Raw genomic sequence first — 25,194 nt, 5'->3', positions numbered from 1 at the left:
GTAATAACCACTGTTAAGAAAAAGTGTTCAAAACTTAGTTGTTTTGTTTTTTGTGACAGGGTCTCACTCAGCCTCTCACCCAGGCTTGAATGCAGCGGCTCAATCACAGCTCACTGTAGCCTGTGATCAACCTCATGGGCTAAAGCGATCCTCTCACCTCAGCCTCCTAAGGAGCTGGGACTACAGGTGCATGCCACCAACCCGGCTAATTTTTGTATTTTTTTGTAGAGACAGGGCTTCATCATGTTGCCCACAAAGGTCTTGAACTCCTGAGCTCAAGCAACCCACTCGCTTCGGCCTCCCAAAGTGCTGGGATTATAGGTGTGAACCACCTTGCATAGCAGTTCAAAACTTTTAATGTAATTATAAAGCATTGTTGTAAGAAGCCTGTCTACAGTTACCTGACTTTCCAAGAGAATATAAAGTTTTTATTTACTATTAAGGTCCAAACATTTTATAACTTTATGGAGTTGAATTTTAATTTATACAACACTAATTAGATGTGAATTCTTTCTTTCCTAAGGAGGTTACCTCAAATGTTATGGCTTTATTGCCTGTAAGTGATTAACCAGTTTTATCTCTGATTTAGCAATCTGATTTAGTATTCCTTTTTGTCACTGACGGTATGTATGTATGCAAGTTTTTGTATCCTATGAATTGGTTTGTCATCTTGCTGGTCTTTGAGAATGGATTAATTAAAACATTGAAGTGTTCAGAATCTGTTTGAGAATGAAGTTTTTAAATGTGTGTGGTTTTTTTTTTTTTCTTTTCTTTTCTTTTCTTTTTTTTTTTTTGAGACGGGATTTCTCTCATTGCCCTGGCTAGAGTGCAAGGGCATGATCTCAGCTCACGCCTGACCTCAGGTGATCCACCCACCTTCGCCTCCAAAGTGCTGGAATTACAGGCATAAGCGCCCATGCCTGGCCAAGTTTTTCTGAAACATTTTTCAAACTGCCATTGCAGAATTGTAACTGAGACAGTGAAAGAAATCTGACCTAACCAACTGCCTCTTGCCTCTAACTTACAAGCTGTTCTTGTTCATTCCCGGGTGTATGCCCTAAAGAACTTTGGGAGGAACTTAGTTTATAGTTTAACTTTGAAACAAAGATGATACAAGCCCTTTCCCAAAACAAATCCCCTCTTCCCTGGGGACTAGACTGTCTTTGTAGGACTAACAAATTAGCCAAAGGATTAGAAATTATGGTTTAGGTGGGGTCATCCAGATGGAGGCTACAAGATTCTGACCCTCCCCAAATTGCTCCTGGGGATAACATCATTATTATAAAACGTCAGATCAGTGCTTGAGATATTTTGTAGAACCTACACTTGATGGATCAGCTAGATTGATAAACTGGCTTATCTTGTCTTGTGGTCACCACTCAGGAACTGACTCAGCTCAAGAAGACAGCTTCTACTCCCTATGACTTCATCTTCTATCCAACCAATCAGCACCCCCAACTCACTGGCCTCCCCCACCCACCAAATTATACTTAAAAACTCTGATCCTAGGCCAGGTGTGGTGGCTCAGGCTTGTAATCCCAGCACTTTGGAGGCCAAGATGGGTGGATCACGAGATCAAGAGTTCAAGACCAGCCTGGCCAAGATGGTGAAACCCTTTCTCTACTAAAAATACAAAAATTAGACAGGTGTGGTGGCACATGCTTGTAATCCCATCTACTTGGGAGGCCGAGGCAGAGAATTGCTTAAACTCGGGAGGCAGAGGTTGCAGTGAGCAGAGATTGTGCCACTGCACTCCAGCCTGGGCAACAGAGCGAGACTCCCTCTACAAACAAACAAACACTCTGATCCCACAGTGCTCAGGGAGACTGAGTTGAGTATATTGAGCCTGTATACATGGCTTTGCATGAATTACTCTTTCTCTACTGTAATTCCCCTTTCTCAATAAATCAGCTCTATCTAGGCAGCGGGCAAGGTGAACCCATTGGGCAGTTACAAATAGGGCGCAGGAAGATTGTGAATTATGTGAGTTATCTGCATAGGAGGGCTATGTGTCCTGGACCATGAAGAAATGCAAACTTGGAACTTATCTGCCTTCTCTTTTTGCTTTTCCCTTCTCCTGCGAGCGTGACCTCTTTTCCTTAATTAGGACTCCACAATTAGGTTAAGATTCTGTGGGTGGAGTGAAAGAAATACAAGTTCAAAGGGAAACAAAATGATGTAAAATTTTCAACTATTAACAAGGGCTTGTGCATGTATTAATTTTAAGTGGATAATCTGGGTATCAAAATTCTGTGGTACTTAGAGTGTAGCGTATAAATATTGAAAAGCGATATAACAGGCTGGGCTCAGTAGCTCATGCTTGTAATCTCAGCACTTTGGGAGGCCTAGGAAGGCAGGTTCTTTGAGCCTAGGAGTTCAAGACCAGCCTGTGCAACATGATGAAACCCTATCTCTACATAAATGCAAAAATTAACAGGGCATGGTGGTGCAGACATGTAAAATCCAGCTACTCAGGAGGCTGAGGTGGGAGGCTCAACTGAGCCCTGGAGGTGGAGGCTCCAGTGAGCTGTGATCACACCACTGTACTCCAGCCTGGGTAACAGAGTGAGACACTGTCTGAAAAAAAAAAAAAGATATAACAGTTTTTTATTTTATTTTTTGAGATAGAGTCTTTCTCTGTCTCCCAGGCTGTAGTGCAGTGTCACGATCTTGGCTCACTGCAATCTCCACTTCCTTGGGCTCAGGTTGTTAGAAGTAGAATTTTCAATGCCGAAAAAGAAGTAGCACTTGGCTGGATGTGGTGGTGTGTGCCTGTAGTCCCAGCCACTTGGGAGGCTGAGGCTGGAGGATCTCTTGAGTCCAGGAGTTCTGGGCTGTAGTGCGCTATGCCAATTGGGTGTCCGCACTAAGTTCGGCATCAATATGGTGGTCTCCCGGGAGCGGGGGACCACCAGGTTGCCTAAGGAGGGGTGAACTGGCCCAGGTTGGAAATGGAGCAGGTCAGAACTCTCATGCTGATCAGTAGTGGGATCACACCTGTGAATAGCCACTGCACTCCAGCCTGGGCAACATAGCGAGACTCCGTCTCTAAAAAAATAAAACAAAATAAAAAAGAAGTAGCACTTGAATGTAAATTTCCTCAGCAAGGCAATTTAAACTATAGATGGGTGTGGCTCACAGAAGGAACAATGGAGAGCACACACCTGGACAAGAAGGGGAAGGGGTACTTATGCCTTGACAGAGGTTGCCCCTACTGCTGTGTTGTTTCCCTGTTGGCCAGGGTTAGACTGCACAGTTTAGTCTAATTTTGATTGGCTATTTTAAAGGGAGCGGGGTATGAGCTGGAGTGGTGGGGTGGGTAGCTTGGCTGGAAGGACAGTTATGGGCAGGTCAGAGCAGGTAAGCAGAGGTCAAAGCAGGTGACCAGGATGAGTCAGGATGGGGGAGGGGACTAGGGGAACAGATGTGAACTACTGATTAGAACTGGTGGAAAAGGTTGTTTACTGAAACTACGAGGAAATTAAACTTTAAAATAGAGAATTGAAGAATAAGAGAGCTGAACATACTGACATACTGATTATTTGAAGAGAAACTTGGGGTTCACTATATCTAACAAGGTGATCCTCCCACGTCAGCCTCCTGAGTGTAGCTGGGACTACAGGCATGCACCACCACTTTCAGCTAATTTTTTGTATTTTTTGTTAACGAGAGGGTCTTGCCATGTTTCCTAGGCTGGTCTCAAACTCCTGAGCTCAAGGGATCAGTCCACTTTAGCCTCTTAAAATTCTGGGATTACAGGTCTGAGCCACCTCGCCCAGCCCTGTTTTATTTTAAATGTTAATATTTATAGTGTGCCAGAAAGTATACTCTTTGCAACTATTTAGATGATGAAACTTTGAGGTATCAACTTAAAAGTTATGTGAAGGGGTATATTGTTTTCCAAAAGTCTTTCTTTTTTTTTTTTTTTTTAAATCACTTTTTTTTTATTAGATATCCTCCTATGAAAGTAATTACTACAACTTTCTTTCACTACCTAATTTTCCATTTGTATATTTAAAGCCAAATCCCAAGAAATAAAGCAAGTTTTTCTTAATACTCAGAAATGTAATGAAGAAATATATCTGTACATCAAAATATTATATAGTTTAACCAAAGTATTATTTTATCCCATCAAATATTTAATATAAACATAAAATACTTTTTAACTTCAAGCAACCATACTTGCTAAGTTGGGTCTTTGTCAAGGCATAGGCACTTAATGAGTATATAGTTTAATCTGAGGCTTTCAACCCTTTGACCATGAAAATGAATTCCAAGGAATTAGCCAAATTCTTTTTTCTCTCTATTCAAAATTTAACATTTATCTTATTGCCTGTTTTTTTTTTTTAAAAGAAAAGGAAGAAAGAGAAAGAGGAAGAGGGAGAGAGGATGGGGGTATTGCTTTATTGCCCGGGCTAGAATGCAGTCTAAATATGGGTATGCCTATAATTGTCCTTAATAATGGAGACATGAAAGAAAATGAGGGAAGAGAATAGCAAACAAGGAGCCAACCAAGATTTCTTTTAAACTTCTAAGTTGATATGATGTGGTACTGATAAGAGTGTATATTTTGTATATTTAAAGTGGAGAGTTCTATAAATGTTAATTACATTTACTTGTTCCAGATCTGAGTTCAAGTCCTGAATATCGTTGTTAATTTTCTGTCTCATTGATCTGTCTAATATTAATGTTGAAGTCTCCCACTATTATTATGTGGGAGTCTAAGTCTCTTTATAAGTCTCGTATGTCTGTGTATTCCTGTATTGGGTGCGTATATATTTAGGATCTTTAGCTCTTCTTGTTGTTGCATTGATCCTTTTATCATTATATAATGTCCTTCTTTGCTTCTTTTGATCTTTGTTGCTTAATTGTAACTTCTGCGTTTTATTTATTTATTTTAGCTCTCTGTTTGGTTGGTAAATCTTTCTCCATCCCTTGTTTGGAGTCTTTGTGTATCCTTGAATGTGAGATGGATCTGGATGCAGCATACTGATGGGTTTTAGTTTTTTATTCAAATTGCCTGTCTTTGGATGGGGGATTTAGTCAATTTAAATTTAGAATTAATAATAATATATGTGAGTTTAATACTGCCATTAGCTGGCTATTTTGTCCATTAGTTGATGTAAATTCTTCATTATATTGATGCTCTTTTTGATAATTTTTTTAGAAAGGCTGATACTGTTTGTTCCTTTCATATGTGTAGTGGTTCTTTCAGAAGCTCTTGTAAAGCAGGCCTGGTGGTGATGAAATCTCTGAGTGCTTGCTTATTCACAAAAAACTTTATTTTTCCTTCACTTGTGAAGCTTAGTTTGGCTGGATGTGAAATTCTGGGTTGAAAGTTCTTTTCTTTAAGGATGTTGAATATTGGCCCCCACTCTCTTCTGGCTTGTAGGGTTTCTACTGAGAGATCTGCTGTAAGTCTGATAGGCTTCCCTTTGTGGGTAACCTGACCTTTCTCTCTGGCTGCCCTTAGTATTTTCTCCTTCATTTCAACCCTGTTGAATCTGACGATTATGTGCCTTGGAATTGCTCTTCTTGAGGAATATCTCTGTGGTGTTCTCTGTATTACCTGGAGTTGAATATTATCCTGCCTTACTAGGCTGGGAAAATTTTCCTGAATAATGTCCTGAAGCGTATTTTCCAGCTTGGATTCATTCTCTTCGTCACATTCAGGTACACCTATCAAGCGTAGATTAGGTCTTTTCACATAGTCCCATATTTCTTGGAGACTTTGCTCGTTCCTTTTTATCCTTTTTTCTCTAATCTTGTCTTCTTGTTTTATTTCATTGAGTTGGTCTTGGACCTCTGATATCCTTTCTTCTACTTGATCAATTCGGCTGTTAAAACTTGTGCATACTTCACGAAGTTCTCCTATTGTGTTTTTCAGCTCCATCAATTCACTTATATTCCTCTCTAAATTGTGTATTCTTGTTAACATTTCGTCAAATCTTTTTTCAAAGTTCTTAGTTGCTTTAGATTGGGTTAAAACAAGTTCTTTTAATTCACAGAAGTTTCTCATTATCCACATTTTGAAGCCTGCTTCTGTAATTGGAACACACTCGTTCTCCATCAAGCCTTGTTCCGTTGCTGTTGAGGAACTGTGATCCCCCGCTGAGGGAGAGGCGTTCTGATCTTGGGCATTCTCAGCCTTTTTTGGCCATTTTCCTCCCTTCGTTATAAATTTATCCATCTGTGGTCTTTGAATTCACCGTCTTTGTAATTAGGTTTCTGAGTGGACGTCCAACTTACTGATTCTCAGCGCCAAAATCTGAGCAACCCACTGCACCGACCAAATCAGCGGCGTTAAGATTGATAGTGCTTTTCCGACTCTGCACCAAGAACCGTCGCTCCAAGGCGCCGGCAAAACCGCCTCGCCGGTCACAAGAGTCGCGCTGGCGACCAGTGGGGCTCCTCCGCTGGGAATCTCCTGGTGCGTGAGCAATAAGAATTCATGTGAAGGTGTGGCGTCCTCTCATTCTTTGCGCTTTCAGTGGGAGCTACAATCCCGAGCTGTTAGTGATCAGCCATCTTGGATCTCTCTCCGTGTTTTCCAAAAGTCTTTCAGGGATAGTGCAGGCAAAGGAGTTTCAAGACTACTGATTTCAAATATTCCTCACTTGATAATGCAAACATTTATGTAGCATTATGTGCCAAGAACTGTTGTAAACACTCCACTTACATTAATCCTAACAAAAACGTGAATGAATTTGGTTCTATTACCTTCATCATCATCTCTGCTTTATAGACAGGAAAACTAAGGCACAGAGCAATTAAGTAATTTATCTAAACTAGCAGGTATCAAAGCTGGGATTTGAATGCAGGCAGTTTCGTTTCTGAATTCATGCTTTTAACCACTGTATGATGCTATGCAATTTGTATTCAAGTCAACCAACTCAAGAATACCGTCAATGTCTTATGCTGAATAATAGGTATACATTTTCTTTTTCTTTTTTGAGACAGTCTTGCTCTGCTGCCAGGCTGGAGTGCAGTGGCACAATCTCAGCTCACTGCAACCTCTGCCTCTGGATTCAAGTGATTCTCCTGCCTCAGCCTCCCGAGTAGCTGGGACTATAGGCACACGCCACCACACCCAGCTAATTTTTGTATTTTTAGCAGAGACAGGGTTTCACCGTGTTGGCCAGGATGGTCTCGATCTCTTGACCTTGTGATCTGCCCGCCTCGGCCGCCCAAAGTGCTGGGATTACAGGCACGAGCCACCACACCTAGCCAACAACTTTTTTTTATTTTTTATTTTATTTATTTATTTTTTTTTTTTGAGACAGAGTTTCGCTCTTGTTACCCAGGCTGGAGTACAATGGCGCGATCTCGGCTCACCGCAACCTCCACCTCCTGGGTTCAGGCAATTCTTCTGCCTCAGCCTCCCGAGTAGCTGGGATTACAGGCACGTGCCACTATGCCCAGCTAATTTTTTGTATTTTTAGTAGAGACGGGGTTTCACTATGTTGACCGGGATGGTCTCGATCTCTCGACCTCGTGATCCACCCGCCTCGGCCTCCCAAAGTGCTGGGATTACAGGCTTGAGCCACCGCGCCCGGCCTATTTTTTATTTTTTGAGGCAGAGTTTCACTCTTGTCACCCAGGCTGGAGTGCAATGGCACGATCTTGGCTCACTGCTACTTCCGCCTCCCAGTTTCAAATGATTCTCCTGCCTCAGCCTCCCAAATAGCTGGGGTTATAGGCATCTGCCACCACGCCCAGCTAATTTTTGTATTTTTAGTAGAGATGGGGTTTCATCATGTTGGCCAGGCTCATGTGCCTTCAACATTGAATATATTGAATGTGATTAAGATACTGTAAAAGAGGTCGGGCATGGTGACTCACACCTGTGATCTTAGCACTTTGGGAGGCCGAGGTAGGTGGATGACCTGAGGTCAGGTCAGGAGTTCGAGACCAGCCTGGTGTACATGGCAAAACTCTGTCTCTACTAAAATTACAAAATTTAGCTGGGCATGGCAGTGTGTATCTATAATCCCAGCTACTCAAGAAGCTGAAACAGGAGAATTACTTGAACTGGAGAGTCAGAGGGGTTGCAGTGAACCAAGATTGTGTCATTGCACTCCAGCCTGAGTGACAGGGCAAAACTCTGTCTTAAAAAACAAACAAACAAACATATTGTTAACAAAAAAGAAAGAAAAAACCTACCTGGCGTGTGTGTGTGTGTGTGTGTGTGTGTGTGTGTGTGTATATATATGGTATATATATATATATAGCCATTCCCAAAGTATTTATTTGAATATATATGTGTGTATATAATAATGTCTGAGGTCCAAAAGTACTACAAAGGAAGGTGTGATTAAATTAAATCTCCACCTAAGGTGGATGGGATAGCAGGATGAGTAGGAAGGAATTTTCTAGATCAGGGAGGGGAATTAAGGAAGTCACCTAAGAAAGAGATAAAGCCTTGGGCAAAAATGCTGACTTTTTTTTTTTTTTTTGAGACAGAATTTCATTCTTGTTGCCCAGGCTGAAGTGCAACGGCAAGATCTCAGCTCACTGCAACCTCTGCCTCCCGGGTTCAAGTGATTCTCCTGCCTCAGGTTCCCCAGCAGCTGGGATTACAGGCGTGCCCTGATAATTTTGTATTTTTAGTAAAGATGGGGTTTCCCCATGTTGGTCAGGCCAGTCCTGAGCCCCCGACCTCAGAAGATCTGCCCTCCTCGGCCTCCCAAAGTGCTGGGATTACAGGTATGGGCCACCCTGCCCGGCCAAAAATGCTGAGATTTAAAGCAATTTCTGAGAACCCTAAGTCATTCTGTGTGGCCAGAGCACAAGGACCAAAGGGGTTAGGTGGTTGAAAATAAAGTTGAAGATAAAAGAATCTAATCATATTTGCTAAGGAGGTTGGATTTTATCCTGTAGTACAATCAATATCACTGATTTTTTCCAGTTTTTCCCTTTAGATCTGTTTTATATCTTACAATCCATGAAAACCTGGAGAAGTCATTTAAGCTTGCGAGTTTCAGTTTTCTCTTCTGTTGAATGGTTGATGAGACATGAACCTATCTGCCTATAATACATGGACGATACCTCAGAAGCTTCCTGGAACATAGCAGGTGCTTAACAAACCTTAATTCCCTGCCATTCAGCCACTATACCCATGTTGATTTCAGCACCGCGGCTACCGATTAGTCCAGAGAGAGTACAGTTCCAATTTTGGACACAAGAGGGAGTATGAGACTTACCTTTGCCAAAGGTCGCAGACTCGCCTAACAGCCTTCCTTACTTAGCAAGCCCTCCAGGAAAGACCGACCAATAGGAGACACTCTTCCAAAATTAGAAAGGCATCCGTCTTGTTTTTGTTTTTCTTCTGAGAAACAGAGTGTTTTTTGAGAAACAGAGGGTCTTACTGTGTTGCCCAGGCTGGAGTGCAATGGTGCAATCACTCCTCAATCTCCCTGGGCTCAGGTGATCCTCCCACTGCAGCCTTCTAAGTAGCTTGGACTACAGGCATGAACCACCACATCCAGCTAACTTTTGCATTTTATAGAGATGGGATTTTGCCATGTTGCCCAGAATGGTCTCAAACTCTTGTGCTCAAGCAATCCCCCTGCCTTAGCCTCCCAAAGTGCAGGGATTACAGGCATGAGCCACTGCACTGAGCTTACTCTGACTTGTTTTATAGATTCTAATCCATTGGTAACTGTTCTTCATTCTCTGGACACATATTTGAAGGTGAACTTACTGGCAAGCATAATGTACTTAGTTATCATGCTTAAAGTAGCTGATGTTATTAAATAGTCTGGTATACACCACCTATTTTACATACATTATTACCTTTAATTTAACTCTCTCAGAGTCAGTGAAATAATCCTCATCCTCATTTTACAGATGAGCAACTATAGTCTAGAGAAATTCAATTACATAATTAGTGAATGGTGAAAGTTGGATTTGAACCCAGAACTGCCTGATTCCAAAACGTAAATATATTACATTATATTAATTAATTTACTTATGTATTTATTTATTTGAGATAGGGTTTCACTCTGTTGCTCAGGTTGCAGTGAAGTGGCACAATTAAGGCTCACTGCAGGCTTGACTTCCTGGGTTTAAGTTATCCTCCCACCTCAGCCTCCTGAGTAGCTGGGACCACAGGTATATGCCACCACGCCTGGCTAATTTTTTGTATTTTTAGTAGAAACGGGGTTTTGTCATGTTGTCCAGACTGGTCTTGAACTCCTGGACTCAAGCAATTTGCCCTCCTTGATCTCCCAAAGTGCTGGAATTACAGGTGGAAGCCCCCAAAGCCCTGGTGGTTATACTTATTTTAATTTAATTTAATTCATTTAACAGAGGTGGTCCAGAAAGGGATCTGGTCAGTGGTGGGTGATAACTTATGAGACCAAGGAAGAACTTTGTGCCTAGGGTGAGCAAAATTTTTATCTCTCTCTGTCACCTAGGCTGGAGTGTGTGTTTTTAGTAAAGATGGGGTTTCACTATGTTGGCCAGGTTAGTCTTGGCCTCCTAAAGTGCTGGGATTACAGGTGTAAGCCACCATGTCTGGCCAACTCCCTGCCTCTTTAAGATCCAAATGCAGTGGGCTTGAACCTCAGTATTCACATTTCCCAACTCACATAAGAGCAAAGTCCTACACAAGTTTTTGCAAGTTCCACAAGGGCTTGTGCTGCCACAGTTACCTCTGCTTCCAGTCTCTTTTTTCAGTTGAGACCTAACAAAGCACATTGCTCAACTCCCTGTTCATGTACTCTCACAATTCTCCTCTCTTAAAAAGGATTCCTGGGTGTAATAACCCTTCCTGAAGTCTTGAGAGTCACATAAGATGGCCACGTCCTGTGTGTAACAAATCACTAAAATGGGATCACTTAGGCATTCCACTGCTGAAACACTCTTTTGCCAACCTACCATGGGAGAGTTTCTTCTTATTCCTTACCTATGCAGCACCTATCCTTACATTGATTTTCTTTTTTTGTTTTTGTTTTTTTTAATAAGACATTTATTAAGCTAAAAACAAGTTTTATTTTTCATTTCCTCCAAACACATGGCATAATTCAGCACACAATATAAACTGGTGTATGCAGTCAGTAATCCCCAAAATGGTTAAGTCTCACTTTGGGAGTCCTTAAAAACTTATGCCCTTAAATTATCTTTATTAAAGTTATCAGCAAACAACAAAAGGAGTCACCTGAAAAATCTGAGGGTACAAGATACTGCAATTCCTAGAATCTGGGAAACTTTTTTTTTTTTTTTTTTGAGACGGAGTTTCGCTCTTGTTACCCAGGCTGGAGTGCAATGGCGCGATCTCGGCTCACCGCAACCTCCGCCTCCTGGATTCAGGCAATTCTCCTGCCTCAGCCTCCTGAGTAGCTGGGATTACAGGCACGCGCCACCATGCCCAGCTAATTTTTTGTATTTTTAGTGTTGACCAGGATGGTCTCCATCTCTTGACCTCGTAATCCACCCGCCTCGGCCTCCCAAAGTGCTGGGATTACAGGCATGAGTCACCGCGCCTGGCCTGGGAAACTTTTTAGAAGGGAAGTAACTTGATTTGCTTCTCTGTAATGGAGCTACCTTTTTCTCAAGCTCTTTTTCACTGAAGGTAACACTGCTAGGGTTCCGAGTTTGAGAAGGGACTCCTCTAAAGGTAAGCTTAATATTGCAACTTTCACCACAGGGCCTCTGTCTAAATCGCATTTCACGTGGAAGGAAAGGGGTGTGAGAAGGGAAATCGAATTCTGCTGCAGAAGAAAACCATTCTACAAAATGCAGAAATGGTAACAGCTTACCACGAATTCAGCAAGGCTTAACGCCAAGTACAGCGGTGTAAACTTCATGAATATCCACTTCCATTGGGTGATCAGACAAGCCGAAGGGACACACAGGACTTGGGACAGTAGCCCTTTAGAATGAGTGTTGAAGACAGAATTTCATGGTAAATCTGTATGTTCTAATCTGATATTTATACAGGCTATGATCATCTCCTGAAATGTTTCCCAATTCTTTATGTCTTTGAAAGCACAATTTAACACATGCTAAAAAAGTTTCTTCTGCATCAACCAGCTTTGAATTTCAACTCAATTTACTTGAAGTCTGCCGAGTCGTAAAAAACCACAGCAGGAACCGAAGGGCTGCGCGGTTTGCATCCAGACTTAATATGAAAGAAATCATTCTAAGACAACTCTTAAAATTAACCTATTTTTATTGTTCTGCTTGGACCTTAACTATGGCATAATGAATTTGCTAATTCAAAAGATTGCAGAGCCAGTAACCCCACTGTCATCTGGAGACCATTTGAGGTGCTTTTTTTTTTTTTTTTTTTTTTTTTTTGAGACGGAGTTTCGCTCTTGATACCCAGGCTGGAGTGCAATGGCGCGATCTCGGCTCACCGCAACCTCCGCCTCCTGGGTTCAGGCAATTCTCCTGCCTCAGCCTCCTGAGTAGCTGGGATTACAGGCACGTGCCACCATGCCCAGCTAATTTTTTGTACTTTTAGTAGAGACGGAGTTTCACCTTGTTGACCAGGATGGTCTCAATCTCCTGACCTCGTGATCTACCCGCCTCGGTCTCCCAAAGTGCTGGGATTACAAGCTTGAGCCACCGCGCCCGGCCTTGAGGTGCTTTTAAGCATTTTCTTGAATTCTGTTGTTTGCTTTGAAAACATGGGCTTTAAACCGTCAAGGAAAACTCGTTCTGTCTCATCATTCAGGAGCACTTCTAGAAACACGTGCAGCACTGCAGGCAGGATGGATTGCAAGCAAGAGAGTTCCAGCTCAGAGCCCAGACCCTTGGGAAAAGCACTTGGTGGGTCATCCTGACAACTTCCCATTTCCAGTTTTTGATGGTGTGGCAGTCCTGACACCCGAGGCTCTCCTTTGGGGCACTGTCCTCTGTGGCCGTTGGTGGCTTCGGGCCCTCCTCCCAGCCAGTCCCACCTCAGAGCTTCAACACCACTGCAGGACATCCCAGCAAAATACTCTGTTGGAGCAGAGAACAAACCCATGGCTGCGCTCGGAGCAGCTACTGAGGCTAGATTTCTTCTTATTGATTCTTTCACATGTGGAAGCACTAGGTCACCACTGTGAAGCCAGAGGCCAGCCCCGCTAGGATCCTTTCTCATTTCCAATGATAATGCAGCACTCTGTGAATTTCTGTCAACTGCAGGCTTATTGATCCAGGAGGGTGCATCTGCAGGCCAGGGGCCCTCCTTCAGCATTCTTTTCTTGAGGCTGTGTAATAGTTTGTCCAAATCACCTCCTCCAGCCCGCTGCACTGGTGCCAGGCTGGTGCCAAGGGGCCCTCTTCTGTCCCTCATGCTTCGTGTTCTTGGATGGGATGGGCCTGAGGTCACACCTTTGTCAGTCCAGGAGGGCCTTCAATGGATCTCAATATGAACCTGCAGGCGGACGTTGAGCATCATGGAAGCCACGATGTAGAGGTAGGGGAAGTTGATGCGCAGCCGCCAGGCCAGGTCGAAGAAGATGAGCAGCGTACCAGTCAGCCCCTTGCAGAAGACCCCATAGGAGCGGGCGGCGGCCGAGCGCGAGAGCCTGGCAGCCAGGCCCGACAGAGCCGCCGCCATGTAGAGACCGGCGCTTCCACAGCCCGCGCGCCCGCCCGCCCTCTCCGCCCCGCGTCGCCCCAGCAGCTGGCCCTCGCCTGGCGCGCTCAGGAAGCGAGGGAGGCGGCGGCTAGGCCGGCGGGCGGGCGGGCCGCGGGGGAGTGGAGTCTTCGCGTCATTCTAGGGCTACATTGATTTTCTTACTCATGTTTTTCCTTTCCTCCTCCCGTCTCTGTCTATTAACTTGCCCTCCCATTTTGTCAAGTGAATTCCAAATTCTCCTCCCCTCCAACCCCCGCATTCCTTATTTCCTTGAGATGGGAATCTTACTCTGTCACCCAGGCTGGAGCGCAGTGACACAATCGCAGCTCACTGCAACCTCCGCCTCCCAGGTTCAAGTGATTCTCCTGTCTCAGCCTCCTGAGTAGGTGGGAATACAGGTGCCCGCCACCACACCTGGCTAAGTTTTGTATTTTTAGTGGAGACAGAATTTCACCATGTTGGCCAGGCTGATCGCAAACTCTTGGCCTCAGGTGATCCCAAAGTGCTGGGATTGCCAGTGTGAGCCATCACGCCCTGCCTACTCCACCCCTTTTTAAAACATAAACAGCAATTTGATTTTTCTTCTTCTCCCAAACTTACATATTCACACTTATCAACTGAGGTCCCAAGCAGGACAAAAGGACCTTCTGCGCACTGGGATCTGTCATTCCTGGAAGGCAGTTGTGGTTAAAAATAGCACTTTTTTTTTTTCCTAAGAACCGCAGTATTTCCCATTTATTGAATGCTTACCGTATGCCTAGAACTTTATCAAGTGCTCTCCAGTAGCTTGTGTTCTCATTTGATCTTCCCGACAACTCTAAGAAGGAGCTCTCATTATTGCTGTTTCTACAATGAGGAAGGGATGTGCGTGCGGGAGAAATGAGGTGATTGGCATAAGATCACACAGCAAGCAAGGACCGAAGATCAGGTCTGCCTGGCCCCGAGCCTGTGTGTGCCCTTTCTAATTTACTACACTGCCTTTCAGGGGAGGGAGAAGGAGAAAGCAACCAGAAGAACTGAGGCTACATAAAAGCAGTACCATCTGTTCTTACATTGTCTCACAACTTTAAAAGGATGGCTCTATAAGCTATCTCATTATTCCTGGGAAGAAAGAATAATCATTATCATCTTATCTATTTTGAAATGAGGAAACTAGGGCCTTGTGGGAGGAAGGGAGTGAGGGAGCAGTTCAGCATAGCATGCGTTTTCTTTGTTTGTTTGTTTTTATCATTTAACTTGTTTTAATGTTTCTTCCCAAATGGTGAAAAAGTACAGACAAGTTGTTAATTGCCTCCTGTATCTGCCTTCTCTGGTAGAACTGGGACTTCCTAGGGCCACACAAGAACATTTTCCCACTCCTGTTGATAGCCTCCTAGTAATGGGAAACGATTGGGATTTTTGTTTGTTTGCTTTTTTTTTTTTGAGACAGAGTCTTGCTCTGTTGGCCAGGCTGGAGTGCAGTGATCTCAGTTCACTGCAACCACTGTCTCCCGGGTTCAAGCAATTCTGCCTCAGCCTCCTGAGTAGCTGAGACTACAAGCATGTGCCACCATGCCTGGCTAACTTTTGTGTTTTTAGTAGAGACAGGGTTTCACCATGTTGGCCAGGTTGGTCTCGAACTCCTGACCTCAAGTGATCTGCCTGCCTTGGCCTCCCAAAGTGCTGGGATTACAGGTGTGAGCCACTGCACCCAGCTGAGAGTTTTTTAAAACAAGGTTGATGGTAACATGATGACATTTTATTTATTTTTTATTTTTGTTTATTTATTTTGAGGCAGAGTCTCACTCTGTCACCTAGCCTGGAGTGCAGTGGTGCGATCTTGGCTCACTGCCACCTCCACCTCCTGGGTTCAAGCGATTCTCCTGCCTCAGCCTCCTGAGTAACTGAGATTACAGGCACATGCCACCACACCCAGCTATTTTCTTTTGTATTTTCAGTAGAGACGGGGTTTCACTATGTTGGTCAGGCTGGTCTTGAACTCCTGATCTAGTGATCCACCTGCCTTGGCCTCCCAAAGTGCTGGGATTATAGGCATGAGCCACTGTACCCAGCCATGATGACATTTTAAAGGGTTGCTTGGGCTTGTATAAAAATGGTTTTGGTATCTCACTCAGAATGAATGGGACCAGGAAATCCCATAGCTACTGAAGCACCACGAGGATGGCAGGACAGAGGCTAGTGAGAATGACCATGAGCCAGGGGCTGCAATCTTTAATGTGTAAGTAGCAACTGGGTGTCAGTAATGAGGAGGGGTGGTGGGTGGTATGACTGGAGAGCCCAGGAGAAAGAATTTTTGTGCAAGGGTGGAAATGGCCATGCTAACCCACCTCCTGGATTTTTAGGATGAATTAGAGATTGAAGGCAGGAATTAGGAAGCTGTTGCATTAGTACAAGCAAGAAGTGATGATGCTGGAGTTAGAATAAGGGCAAGGGAGACACAGAGGAAGGGCAGAGATATGTTAAGGTGGTGGGATGTGGGGTGTGAAGGAAGCACAGATAGGGTAGAGGACAGCGTCCAGGTTTCTGGCTTCGTTTCCGCTTGTAGTCAGCCTCCCTCCCTGGGCTTTTGTGAAGGCAGAATGATAGAACGGACCAGAAAGCAGCGTGGAAATGGCAAAACTGCTACCCATCATCAGCTACATTATCATCAAAGCTCTCTGATCACCCTAGTAAGTGCAGTCAATGGAACGAGGCATGACAATTAAGATAAATTACTATAATCACACAGATATGAGGGATCTGGGGGTCCTGAGTCATCTCGGATTCCTTACACCTGCCAGGAGTTGAGGGCCAGGGCGGGGCCAACGCAGACTCCGCCCCTGGGCGGGGCCTGGATGCGGCCGGAGTCGAGCAGCTCCGGAGCCTCAGCCCTCAGCCCTCAGGCGCCGCTGTGCTGACTGGACCCGACCCGCTCGCAGCCCCGCGCGGCGCCCTGCCCCGGCCGCCGCCGCGCCCTCCCGCCGCCAGGTCCTGCCGTCCCGCCGACCGTCCGAGGGCGAACCCGTCGTCCCGCACTCGGAGTCCACGGTAAGGGGCGCGGCCCCGGCAGCCAGCCCGCGGAGGAAAAGGGACCGAGTCTCGGCGCTGGGCGCTGAGAAGGAGCGCGGGGCAGCGGAGGGGAGCCGGGGGAGGCGCGAGGGAGGGGGCTCGCCTCGGCAGGGAGAGCGGGGGGCCTCCGGGACCGTGGGGGCAGCCGAAGGAGCTCCAAGGGCGGCAGGGCAGCGAGAAAGACCGCGCTGGGGCGGAGGGGAGAGATGAGGAGCGGCTGGAGGGCAGTGAGGGATCGCGGGGGGAAACGGGGGCGTGGGAGCCGCGAGGAGGGCGTAGAGGGGCTGTGCGGAAAGGGGGTACCGGGCAGCCGAGGGACAGCAAAGGGGGCGACGAAGGGAGAGGACTGAGGGGAGCTGGAGCGGGGGAGGGGGAGCGGCGGGGCGTTGGGGAGGCGTGGAGGTGAGGAGCTGAGGGGAGGGGACTGGCTCTGCGGGGGTCGTTTGGAGCTGGAGGGGCCTGAGGTGCCGAAGGGAAGGGGCGCTGGGCAGCTGGGGAGTGTCTGGTCGGAATAGGGTCATTTGTGGGGGATGTGGGTATGGATAGCTGGGGTCGGAGCTGGAGCCCAGGGGTCCGTCGATGGAGGGCGAGGGGTGGGGCTTGGGAGAATAAAAGGGTGAGAGGCCAGGCTGGGTCTACCCCGCTGCAGAGGAAGGGGGCGGTGAGCCCGTGGAGATAAGAGGACAGTGGCCTTGGAAATGGACACAGGGCCTATATTCTGGTCAGGACTGGGAAGGAGACTGGAATAGGGTAGGGTCTGGTGGCTGCAAGTGGAGGAATCGTGAGAGAACTTGAAGAGTTCAGGGTGGTGGGGCACTGGGTCAGGCTAGGGAAGACGCCAGGTGTGGGTTGTGGTGTAAGGGTGAAAAGATAATGGAGGCTTGAGTGGAGCCCAGACACTAGCGGTGTCTTGGCCACTCAGGAGTCTGACAAGGGGACACAGACACTAGACCTTGTTACATTGGCACCCGGGATCACAGAAAAGAAAAGAATTTTGGACAGAAAAACTCATCCACAGGCCAACTCTGTTCTGGAGTCCAAGCATGGAAGGAACTTTGGGGAGGGCAGGGCAGCAGCCTCTGGAAGCTAAGAGAGATGTGGAAGGGGTGGGAGAAAAATGGGCCCTCTTCCCTCAGCTTCCTGGAATCCAGATGGAAAAGGGTGGAAGACGGTAAAAGGAGAGGGTGTGTGTGTGGGGGGGGGGGCGGGCACAGGTGGGTGCCCACCTGTTCTGTTCCTATAAACAGAGGAAGACAATGGAAGCTGGTGGGTGCTCACCTGCTCTGTGCCTATAAACAGAGGAAGACAATGGAAGCCATAAAAGGCCCTATCTATAGAAGTGGAAAACCCTGGTGCTGTGGGAGCCAGAGAAGAGGCATTGTGGGGGAGGTGGGTGAGTCCGGGAAGACTTCCTGGTCATGAAGGATTTAGCTAGTAGTGGAGGAAAGAGTGTTCCTATCAGAAGAAACCGTATGGGAAAAGGCAAAAATCTAAAAGCATCTCCAGTCCAAGAAATAAACCTTCAGTTTCTTAAAGATTGTGACATGAAGGGAGGCATCAGTAACATACAGAAAATCTTTAAATAGGTTTCCCCTCTAAGCTTGAAGTCCTTAGGGTTTCTCTCTGTCTCCCCAAAGTATAGCACAGGGTCTGGTGCATAGTAGGTGCTTAGTGAATGTTAATTTAATAAATAATTGAGCTGTGGTGGTGCTCCTGCCTCAATTTCTTCATCCACTCCAGGAGTTGTTGTGAGAATCAAATAGGATAATGTGGGTGAAAAGAACTTTGTAAACTGTAAAACACTGTACAAAGAGAGAACCCACTGATGTTATTCTGCAGGTGTGTCTCCGTTCTGTCAGTGGACACACCTATGGCTATCTCATTCCAAGCTGGAGGAGGAAGGAAATGAATATCAAGCATCTGTTGTGTGTGAGATGGAATGCATTGAAAGCACCATGTAGAATGCTTGACATTTAGTAGGTGCTCAACAAATGGTAGCTATTATGATACTGTTTCTGTAGCTCTAAGAGACCTGGGAAAACAGTGAAGGTGGTGATGGGTCAGCAGTGGGGAATGGTCTTAAGACAGATTGAATTAGAAAAGTAGAGTATGGCTTTAGGTAGGAAGGCGAGGTCCACATTTGCCCAACTTTCTTCTTATCCTTGCTGAAATGCTCCATGTAGGAAGACAGAGAATTACATTTATTGAGCCCCTGCTCTATTGTGTATACAGCTGACCTTTGAACAGCATGGGTTTGAACTGTGCAAGTCCACTTATACCCCATTTTTTTTCTTATTTTTTCTTATTATTTTATTTCATTTTTTATTCCTCTAGAACGTTTGTGAACTTGATCTTCCCAATTTTTTTTCAACCAAACACTGATTAAGAAATACCATGGTAGCTGGGCGCGGTGTCACATGCCTGTAGTCCCAGTTATTAGGGAGGCTGAGGTGAGAGGATCGCTTGAGCCCACCGAATTCTGGGCTGTAGTGTGCTATGCCAATCAGGTGTCCGCACTAAGTTCGGCATCAATATGGTTACTTCCCGGGAGCAGGGGACCACCAGGTTGTCTAAGGAGGGGTGAACCGGCCCAGGTCGGAAACGGAGCAGGCCAAAACTCCCGTGCTGATCAGTAGTGGGATAGTGCCTGTGAATAGCCACTGCACTCCAGCCTGGGCAACATAGCAAGACCCCCGTCTCTAAAAAAAAAAATTAAGAAAAAAAACAGCTTGCTGGGTCAAGCACAGTGGCTTGAACCTGTAATCCCAGCTACTTGGGAGGCTGAGGTAGAAGGATTGCTTGAGCCCAGGAATTTGAAGCTACAATGAGTTATGACCAGGCCACTGTACTCCACCTCGGGAGACAGAGTGACATTCATCTCTTTAAAAAGAAGAAAAAGAGAAGAAAATACAGTAGTGGAGGGAGGTGAAGTCTGTATATTCAGAGGGCCAACTTTTAGTCTAGGTGGGTTCCACTGGGCCAACTGTGGTTCTTAAGTAGGTGTGGATTTCTGTATATATGGGGGTCTTGGAACCAATCTCTTGCCTATGCCAAGAAATTACTGTACTATTCTAGATGTATTACCCGCATTACCTATAATTTTCCCAAGAATGCTTGTTTTATGAATGAGGAAACTTTCTTAATCATGTAAAATTTCTTGCCAAGGTCTCATAGGTAATAAATGATAGAGCTGGTAACTGAATCTAGTTTGTTTGATTTGGAACCCCAAACTATTTCCACTACTCAGGATGACTTGCTAGAAGAAACCAGTAAGCATGGAGACCAAAAAACCAAAACAAAACAAAAAATAAGGGGTTTACAAAGCACCCTCCCATATACTGGTTTTTGTTTTTTTTTTTTGAGACAGAGTTTCGCTCTTGTTACCCAGGCTAGAGTGCAATGGTGCGATCTCGGCTCACTGCAACCTCCGCCTTCTGGGTTCAGGCAATTCTCGTGCCTCAGCCTCCTGAGTAGCTGGGATTACAGGCACGCGCCACCATGCCCAGCTAATTTTTTGTATTTTTAGTAGAGACGGGGTTTCACTATGTTGACCGGGATGGTCTCGATCTCTCGACCTTGTGATCCACCCGCCTCGGCCTCCCAAAGTGCTGGGATTACAGGCTTGAGCCACCGCGCCCGGCCCCATATACTGGTTTTAATTTTTGCAACGGTTTTGCCAGGAAGCTATTTTATGAACTCCTTTTACAGATGAGGAAACTGAGGCCCAGAGTGTGATTTACATAAGTTTACAGAACCACTGAAAGAGCCATGGCTTATCTTTCAAATGCCAGGTCTCTTGGACTCAGTCTCGTGTTCTTTCCAATACAAGGGAAAAAGGGAAGTTCCTTCATTTATTTCTTCACTCCATTTATTGAGCTGATCTCTTCTCTCTGGATTTTAGGGCTCTCTCCTCTTCCCCCATCTTTCCTAGCTGAAGTTGGCTTCTTCCTTAAGTGCTTATTTTTGCCGCCTATCAGACTGAAAGGGTTATTTGTTTTTCACAGCCACCCTTTGAGGAGCCATTTCTTTCTTTCCTCCAGCCTGGGACAGGGATGACTTCCCAGATGGTCCCTGGGCCTTCATCTGTATTGCTTGTCATGGAGACAGCTCTATCATTTTATATGACTGTCACAAAATAGAGGAAAGATTTGATTGATGCTTATCTTACAAATGTGATTCTGCACGTGCCACTGTGCAAGTGACCTGTCTTCTTAGATCTGTCTCAGGCAGCTGCCTGCTGAGATGCTTTCTGCCTGTCTTCCAGATGTCTGAGTAGCTCCTAGCCACCCCTTTCTACCATGATCCCCTTGGAGCCTTCCATCTGAATGAGCCTTCCAACTGAATGAGCCTTCCAACTGAACTCAGCTCTCTGCCTTTCCTGGTTCTCATACCACCTACTGGGAAAGCCATGCTGTGTGTGGATAAGCAGATGTTGACAGTATGGTATGGCAAGTACAATACAGCAGCAAGACACTCAGGATGTTGGGGATGCTGCTTTTTTTAATTTAAATTTTTAGAGACAGGATCTCACTCTGTCACCCAGGCTGGGGTACAGTGGTGTATTCATAGCTCCCTGTAACCTCGAACCTCTGGACTCAAGTGATTTTCTTGTCTTAGCCTCCAGAGTACCGAGGACTACAGGTGCACACTACCACATTCAGCTAATTAAAAAAAATTTTTTTTTTTTTTGTAGAAATGGGGTCTCACTACATTTCCCAGGCTGGTCTTGAACTCCTGGCCTCAAGTGATCTTCCCACTTTGGCCTCCCAAAGTGCTGGGATTATAGGTGTGAGCCACCATGCCCAGCCAGGATGCTTCTTTATTCACTGAAAAATTGTTATGATTTCATTTTCCTTAATCCCAGTCAAACCTGGAAGCCATTAGGTAACAGAAGTTCCATTCATCACCCTTAATCTGACTTGCTGAATTTGGACAAATCACTTCTCTTTGCAGAGCCTCAATTTTTTTTTTTTTAAACCTATAAGATAAACAGAGGTAGATAGGAACTGAAACAATTTTTTCTTTTTTCCCTTACTTGAAGAAAACCCTTGAAGATATGAAACAATTTTTTACTCTTGTCATCACTCCCCAGTCTCAAATCTGTGGGAGTCATAGCTAATAAAGGCACCCAAATGAAACATATACATTCTCTTATTTAAAATTCATAGCACCTTAAAGTAGGTATTATTGTTAGATGAGGACACTGAGGCATAGAATTTAAGTAACTTGACCAAGTTTACAAATTGAGTTACTGGGAAAGGTAGGCCCAGTAGCCAGGCTTTTTGTTACAATAAAGCTGCTACTCCAAAGTCCCTTCTAGTTCTAACAATTTAAGAGTGTGGGGCCGGGCGCGGTGGCTCAAGCCTGTAATCCCAGCACTTTGGGAGGCCGAGGCAGGTGGATCACGAGGTCAAGAGATCGAGACCATCCTGGTCAACATGGTGAAACCCCGTCTCTACTAAAAATACAAAAAACTAGCTGGGCATGGTGGCGCGTGCCTGTAATCCCAGCTACTCAGGAGGCTGAGGCAGGAGAATTGCCTGAGCCCAGGAGGCGGAGGTTGCGGTGAGCCAAGATCGTGCCATTGCACTCCAGCGTGGGTAACGAGCGAAACTCCGTCTCAAAAAAAAAAAAAAAAAAAAAAAGAGTGTGAAGCTGGGCTACATTAGAAAAATGAGGACCAATAATTTGACATTTACACTGATAGTCTGGCACATGAAAAATGCTCTATATGTGTTTCTTGAAAGACATAACACCCTGCTATAGGTCTAGTATTGACGAGATATAAGGTTGGATAAAGCCCCCTTGAATCCAGAAGGGGAAGCAAACAGTTAATTGTAAAACAGGCCCATGTAATGGAACCATGATCAGGGAAAGGGCAGTTAAACAAGATTTGCCTGCAGGAGTGAATTAAAGGGGCCAGTGAAATAATATATATTCAGTACCTCCATGGGTCAAGAAACTGTGCCAAATTGTTTACATATTTATATACTACTCATTCTATTTGTACCAAGCTCTGTGAAGTAGGTGATATTTTCTCTATTTTAAGATAAAAGTGTTGTGGCTTAGAGAGGCAATATGACTTATCTAAGAATTCATCTGAGGGGTAGAGCATTGATTTTAAACTTTTTCATAACACTGCAGGGTACTCAGTCTAGTTTCAGCTGTTAGCTGTGAGATTTGGGCAAATCGTTTTAATTTCTCACCTTCCGTTTCCTTCTTGATCAAATGGAAATAATAATCCCTGTTTTTCCAACTTTATTTCCCAGGTTTATTTAGAGGATAAAATATGACAAAGGATATGGAATTGTGGTAAAGATCAAATCTATGTTTTAGTAAAGTGACCCTTTGACCAGCAATTCCACTTCAAGAAATCTCTCTCAAGGAAATAATTAGGAAAATGAAAAATTTGTGTAAAGAAATGTTCACTGCAGTTTAATTTATAAAAATTAAGAGTAGAAAAACAACTTAAAAAGAACTTCCTAAAGAGAATGAAAACATTAAAGAATTGATCTGGCTGGGCCAACATGGTAAAACTCCATCTCTACTAAAAATATAAAAATTAGCCGGGCATGGTAGTGGGCATCTGTAGTCCCAGCTACTTGGGAGGCTGAGGCAGGAGACTCTCTTGACCTCTGGAGGCGGAGGCTGCAGTGAGCCAAGATTGTGCCATTGCATTGTAGTCTGGGGGACAGAGCAAGACTCTGTCTCAAAAAAAAAAAAAAAAAAAAAAAAAGAAAAGAGAAAAAAAAAGAATTGATCTTATGACACATGTATATAGGATGGAATATAATGTAGTCAACTGAAATGATGTTTTTAAAGAGTTTTTAAAGTCTCATACTTCTTTTTTTTTGTTTTGTTTTTATTTTGAGACAGTGTCTTGCTCTGTTGCCCAGGCTGGAGTGCAGTAGCATGATCTTGACACTGCAGCCTCTGCCTTCCAGGTTCAAGCAATTCTTGTGCTTCAGCCTCCTGAATAGCTGGGATTACAGGCGTGCGCCACCATGCCTGGCTAATTTTTGTATTTTTAGTAGAGATGGGGTTTCACCATGTTGACCAGGCTGGTCTTGAACTCCTGGCCCCAAATGATCTGTCTGCCTCAGCCTCCCAAAGTGCTGGGATTACAGGCCTAGGCTACTGTGCCTGGCCTCAAAATCTCATACTTTTGTAGTACTTCTGGAATTTAGTACAGTCATGCATTGCTAATTACAAAGATATTTCTGAGAAATCTGTCATTAGGCGATTTCATAGTTGTATGAACGTCATAGAGTATACTAACACAACCTATATGGTATTTGACATAGCTTTCTATATACATAATCTATATGGAGTAGATAGCCTATTGCTCCTAGGCTACAAACCTGTACTGCGTGTTACTATATTGAATAGAGCAGGCAATTGTAACACAGTATTAAGTATTTGTGTATCTAAACACATCTAAACATAGAAAAGGTACAGTAAAAATATGTTTTTTGTTTTTTGTTTTTGAGATTGAGTCTGGATCTGTCACCCAAGCTGGAGTTCAGTGGTGCAGTCTCCACTCACTGCAACCTCAGCCTCATAAGTAGCTGGGATTGCAGGCACCTGCTACCACGCCTGGCCATTTTTTTTTGTATTTTTAGCAGAGATAGGGTTTCATCATGTTGGCCAGGCTGGTCTTGAACTCCTGACCTCAAGTGATCCACCTGCCTCAACCTCCCAAAGTGCTGGAATTATAGGTGTGAGCCACCACACCCAGCCATAGTATGGGATAAGAGATGAAAAATGGTACATCTTTGTAGGACACTTAACATGAATGGAGCTTGCAGGGCTGGTAGTTGCTCTGGGGGAGTTGACAAGTGAGTCGTGAGTCAACGTAAAAGCCTAGGACATTACCGTGCACTACAGGCGGCTTTATAAACGTTGTACACTTAGGCTACACTAAATTTATTTAAAAATATTTTTCTTCAATAATAAATTAACTTTGGCTTACTATAACTTTTAAACTTTATAAAATTTAAAAAATTTAAAAATTTTTAGGCTCTTTTTAAAAAAATTATTAATTTTTTTTTTTTTTTTTTTTTTTTTGATATTGAGTCTTACTCTGTCACCCAGGCTGGAGTGTAGTGGCACGATCTCTGCTCACTGTAACCTCTGCCTCCTGGGTTCAAACAATTCTTGTGCCTCAGCCTCCTGAGTAACAGAGATTACAGGCGTGCGCCACCATGCCTGGCTAATTTTTTTATTTTTAGTAGAGATGGAATTTCACCATGTTGGCCAGGCTGGTCTTGAACTCTTGACCTCAAGTGATCCACCTGCCTTGGCCTCCCAAAGTCTGGGATTACAGGCCTGAGCCACTGTGCCCAGCCATAGACTCTTTTATAAAAATAACATTTCGCTTAAAGCACAAATACATTGTATGGTCTTTTTTAAGATGAAGGCTCACCGTGTCAGCTGGGTTAAAATGCAGTGATGCAATCATGGTTCACTGCATCCTTGAACTCCTTGGCTGGAGTGATCCTCCCACCATGGCCTCCCAAAGTGTTGGGATTACAGGCGTAAGCCACTGAGCCTGGCCTTTTCTTTATTTT

The 25,194-nt window shown here is 44.6% G+C and overlaps 3 protein-coding genes across 3 annotated transcripts in view; 1 reads left to right on the top strand and 2 right to left on the bottom strand.

Moving 5' to 3' along the window:
• Nucleotides 1-12,193: 12,193 nt before the first annotated feature.
• On the bottom strand, nucleotides 12,194-13,288 carry LOC104649877 (protein FAM220A-like). The gene is made up of 2 exons (XM_039474137.1): nucleotides 12,585-13,288; nucleotides 12,194-12,275 (listed from the first exon to the last, which is right to left on the bottom strand). The coding sequence occupies exons 1-2, from the start codon at nucleotides 13,286-13,288 to the stop codon at nucleotides 12,194-12,196; spliced, it is 786 nt and encodes a 261-aa protein (XP_039330071.1).
• On the bottom strand, nucleotides 13,260-13,555 carry LOC141580399 (small integral membrane protein 10-like protein 3). The gene has a single exon (XM_074381507.1). It carries the CDS (start codon nucleotides 13,553-13,555, stop codon nucleotides 13,349-13,351), a length of 207 nt encoding a protein of 68 aa, XP_074237608.1. The 3' UTR covers nucleotides 13,260-13,348.
• Nucleotides 13,556-16,426: 2,871 nt separating this feature from the next.
• Nucleotides 16,427-25,194, top strand: part of RAB3B (RAB3B, member RAS oncogene family) — a 94,704-nt gene continuing 85,936 nt past the window's right edge. The window contains exon 1 of the mRNA XM_010349095.3: nucleotides 16,427-16,603. The gene's annotated coding sequence lies outside the window, so the exon portion shown is untranslated. The remainder of the gene's footprint in view (nucleotides 16,604-25,194) is intronic.

This window comes from Saimiri boliviensis, chromosome 11 (genome assembly GCF_048565385.1).
Source record: "Saimiri boliviensis isolate mSaiBol1 chromosome 11, mSaiBol1.pri, whole genome shotgun sequence".
Lineage (NCBI taxonomy): Eukaryota > Metazoa > Chordata > Mammalia > Primates > Cebidae > Saimiri > Saimiri boliviensis.
Note: the sequence above shows the minus strand (reverse complement) of the source record. Positions and strands in the feature narration are given on the sequence as shown.

What these genes read in the sequence shown, in the direction of transcription:
- LOC141580399 (XM_074381507.1), bottom strand. Translation starts at nt 13,555, where the DNA reads ATGGCGGCGGCTCTGTCGGGCCTGGCTGCCAGGCTCTCGCGCTCGGCC.
- LOC104649877 (XM_039474137.1), bottom strand. Translation starts at nt 13,288, where the DNA reads ATGAGGGACAGAAGAGGGCCCCTTGGCACCAGCCTGGCACCAGTGCAG. An exon ending in ATGCTTAAAAGCACCTCAAG is followed by an intron (nt 12,276 to 12,584) that starts GCCGGGCGCGGT and finishes AAAAAAAAAAAG; the next exon opens with CACCTCAAATGGTCTCCAGA.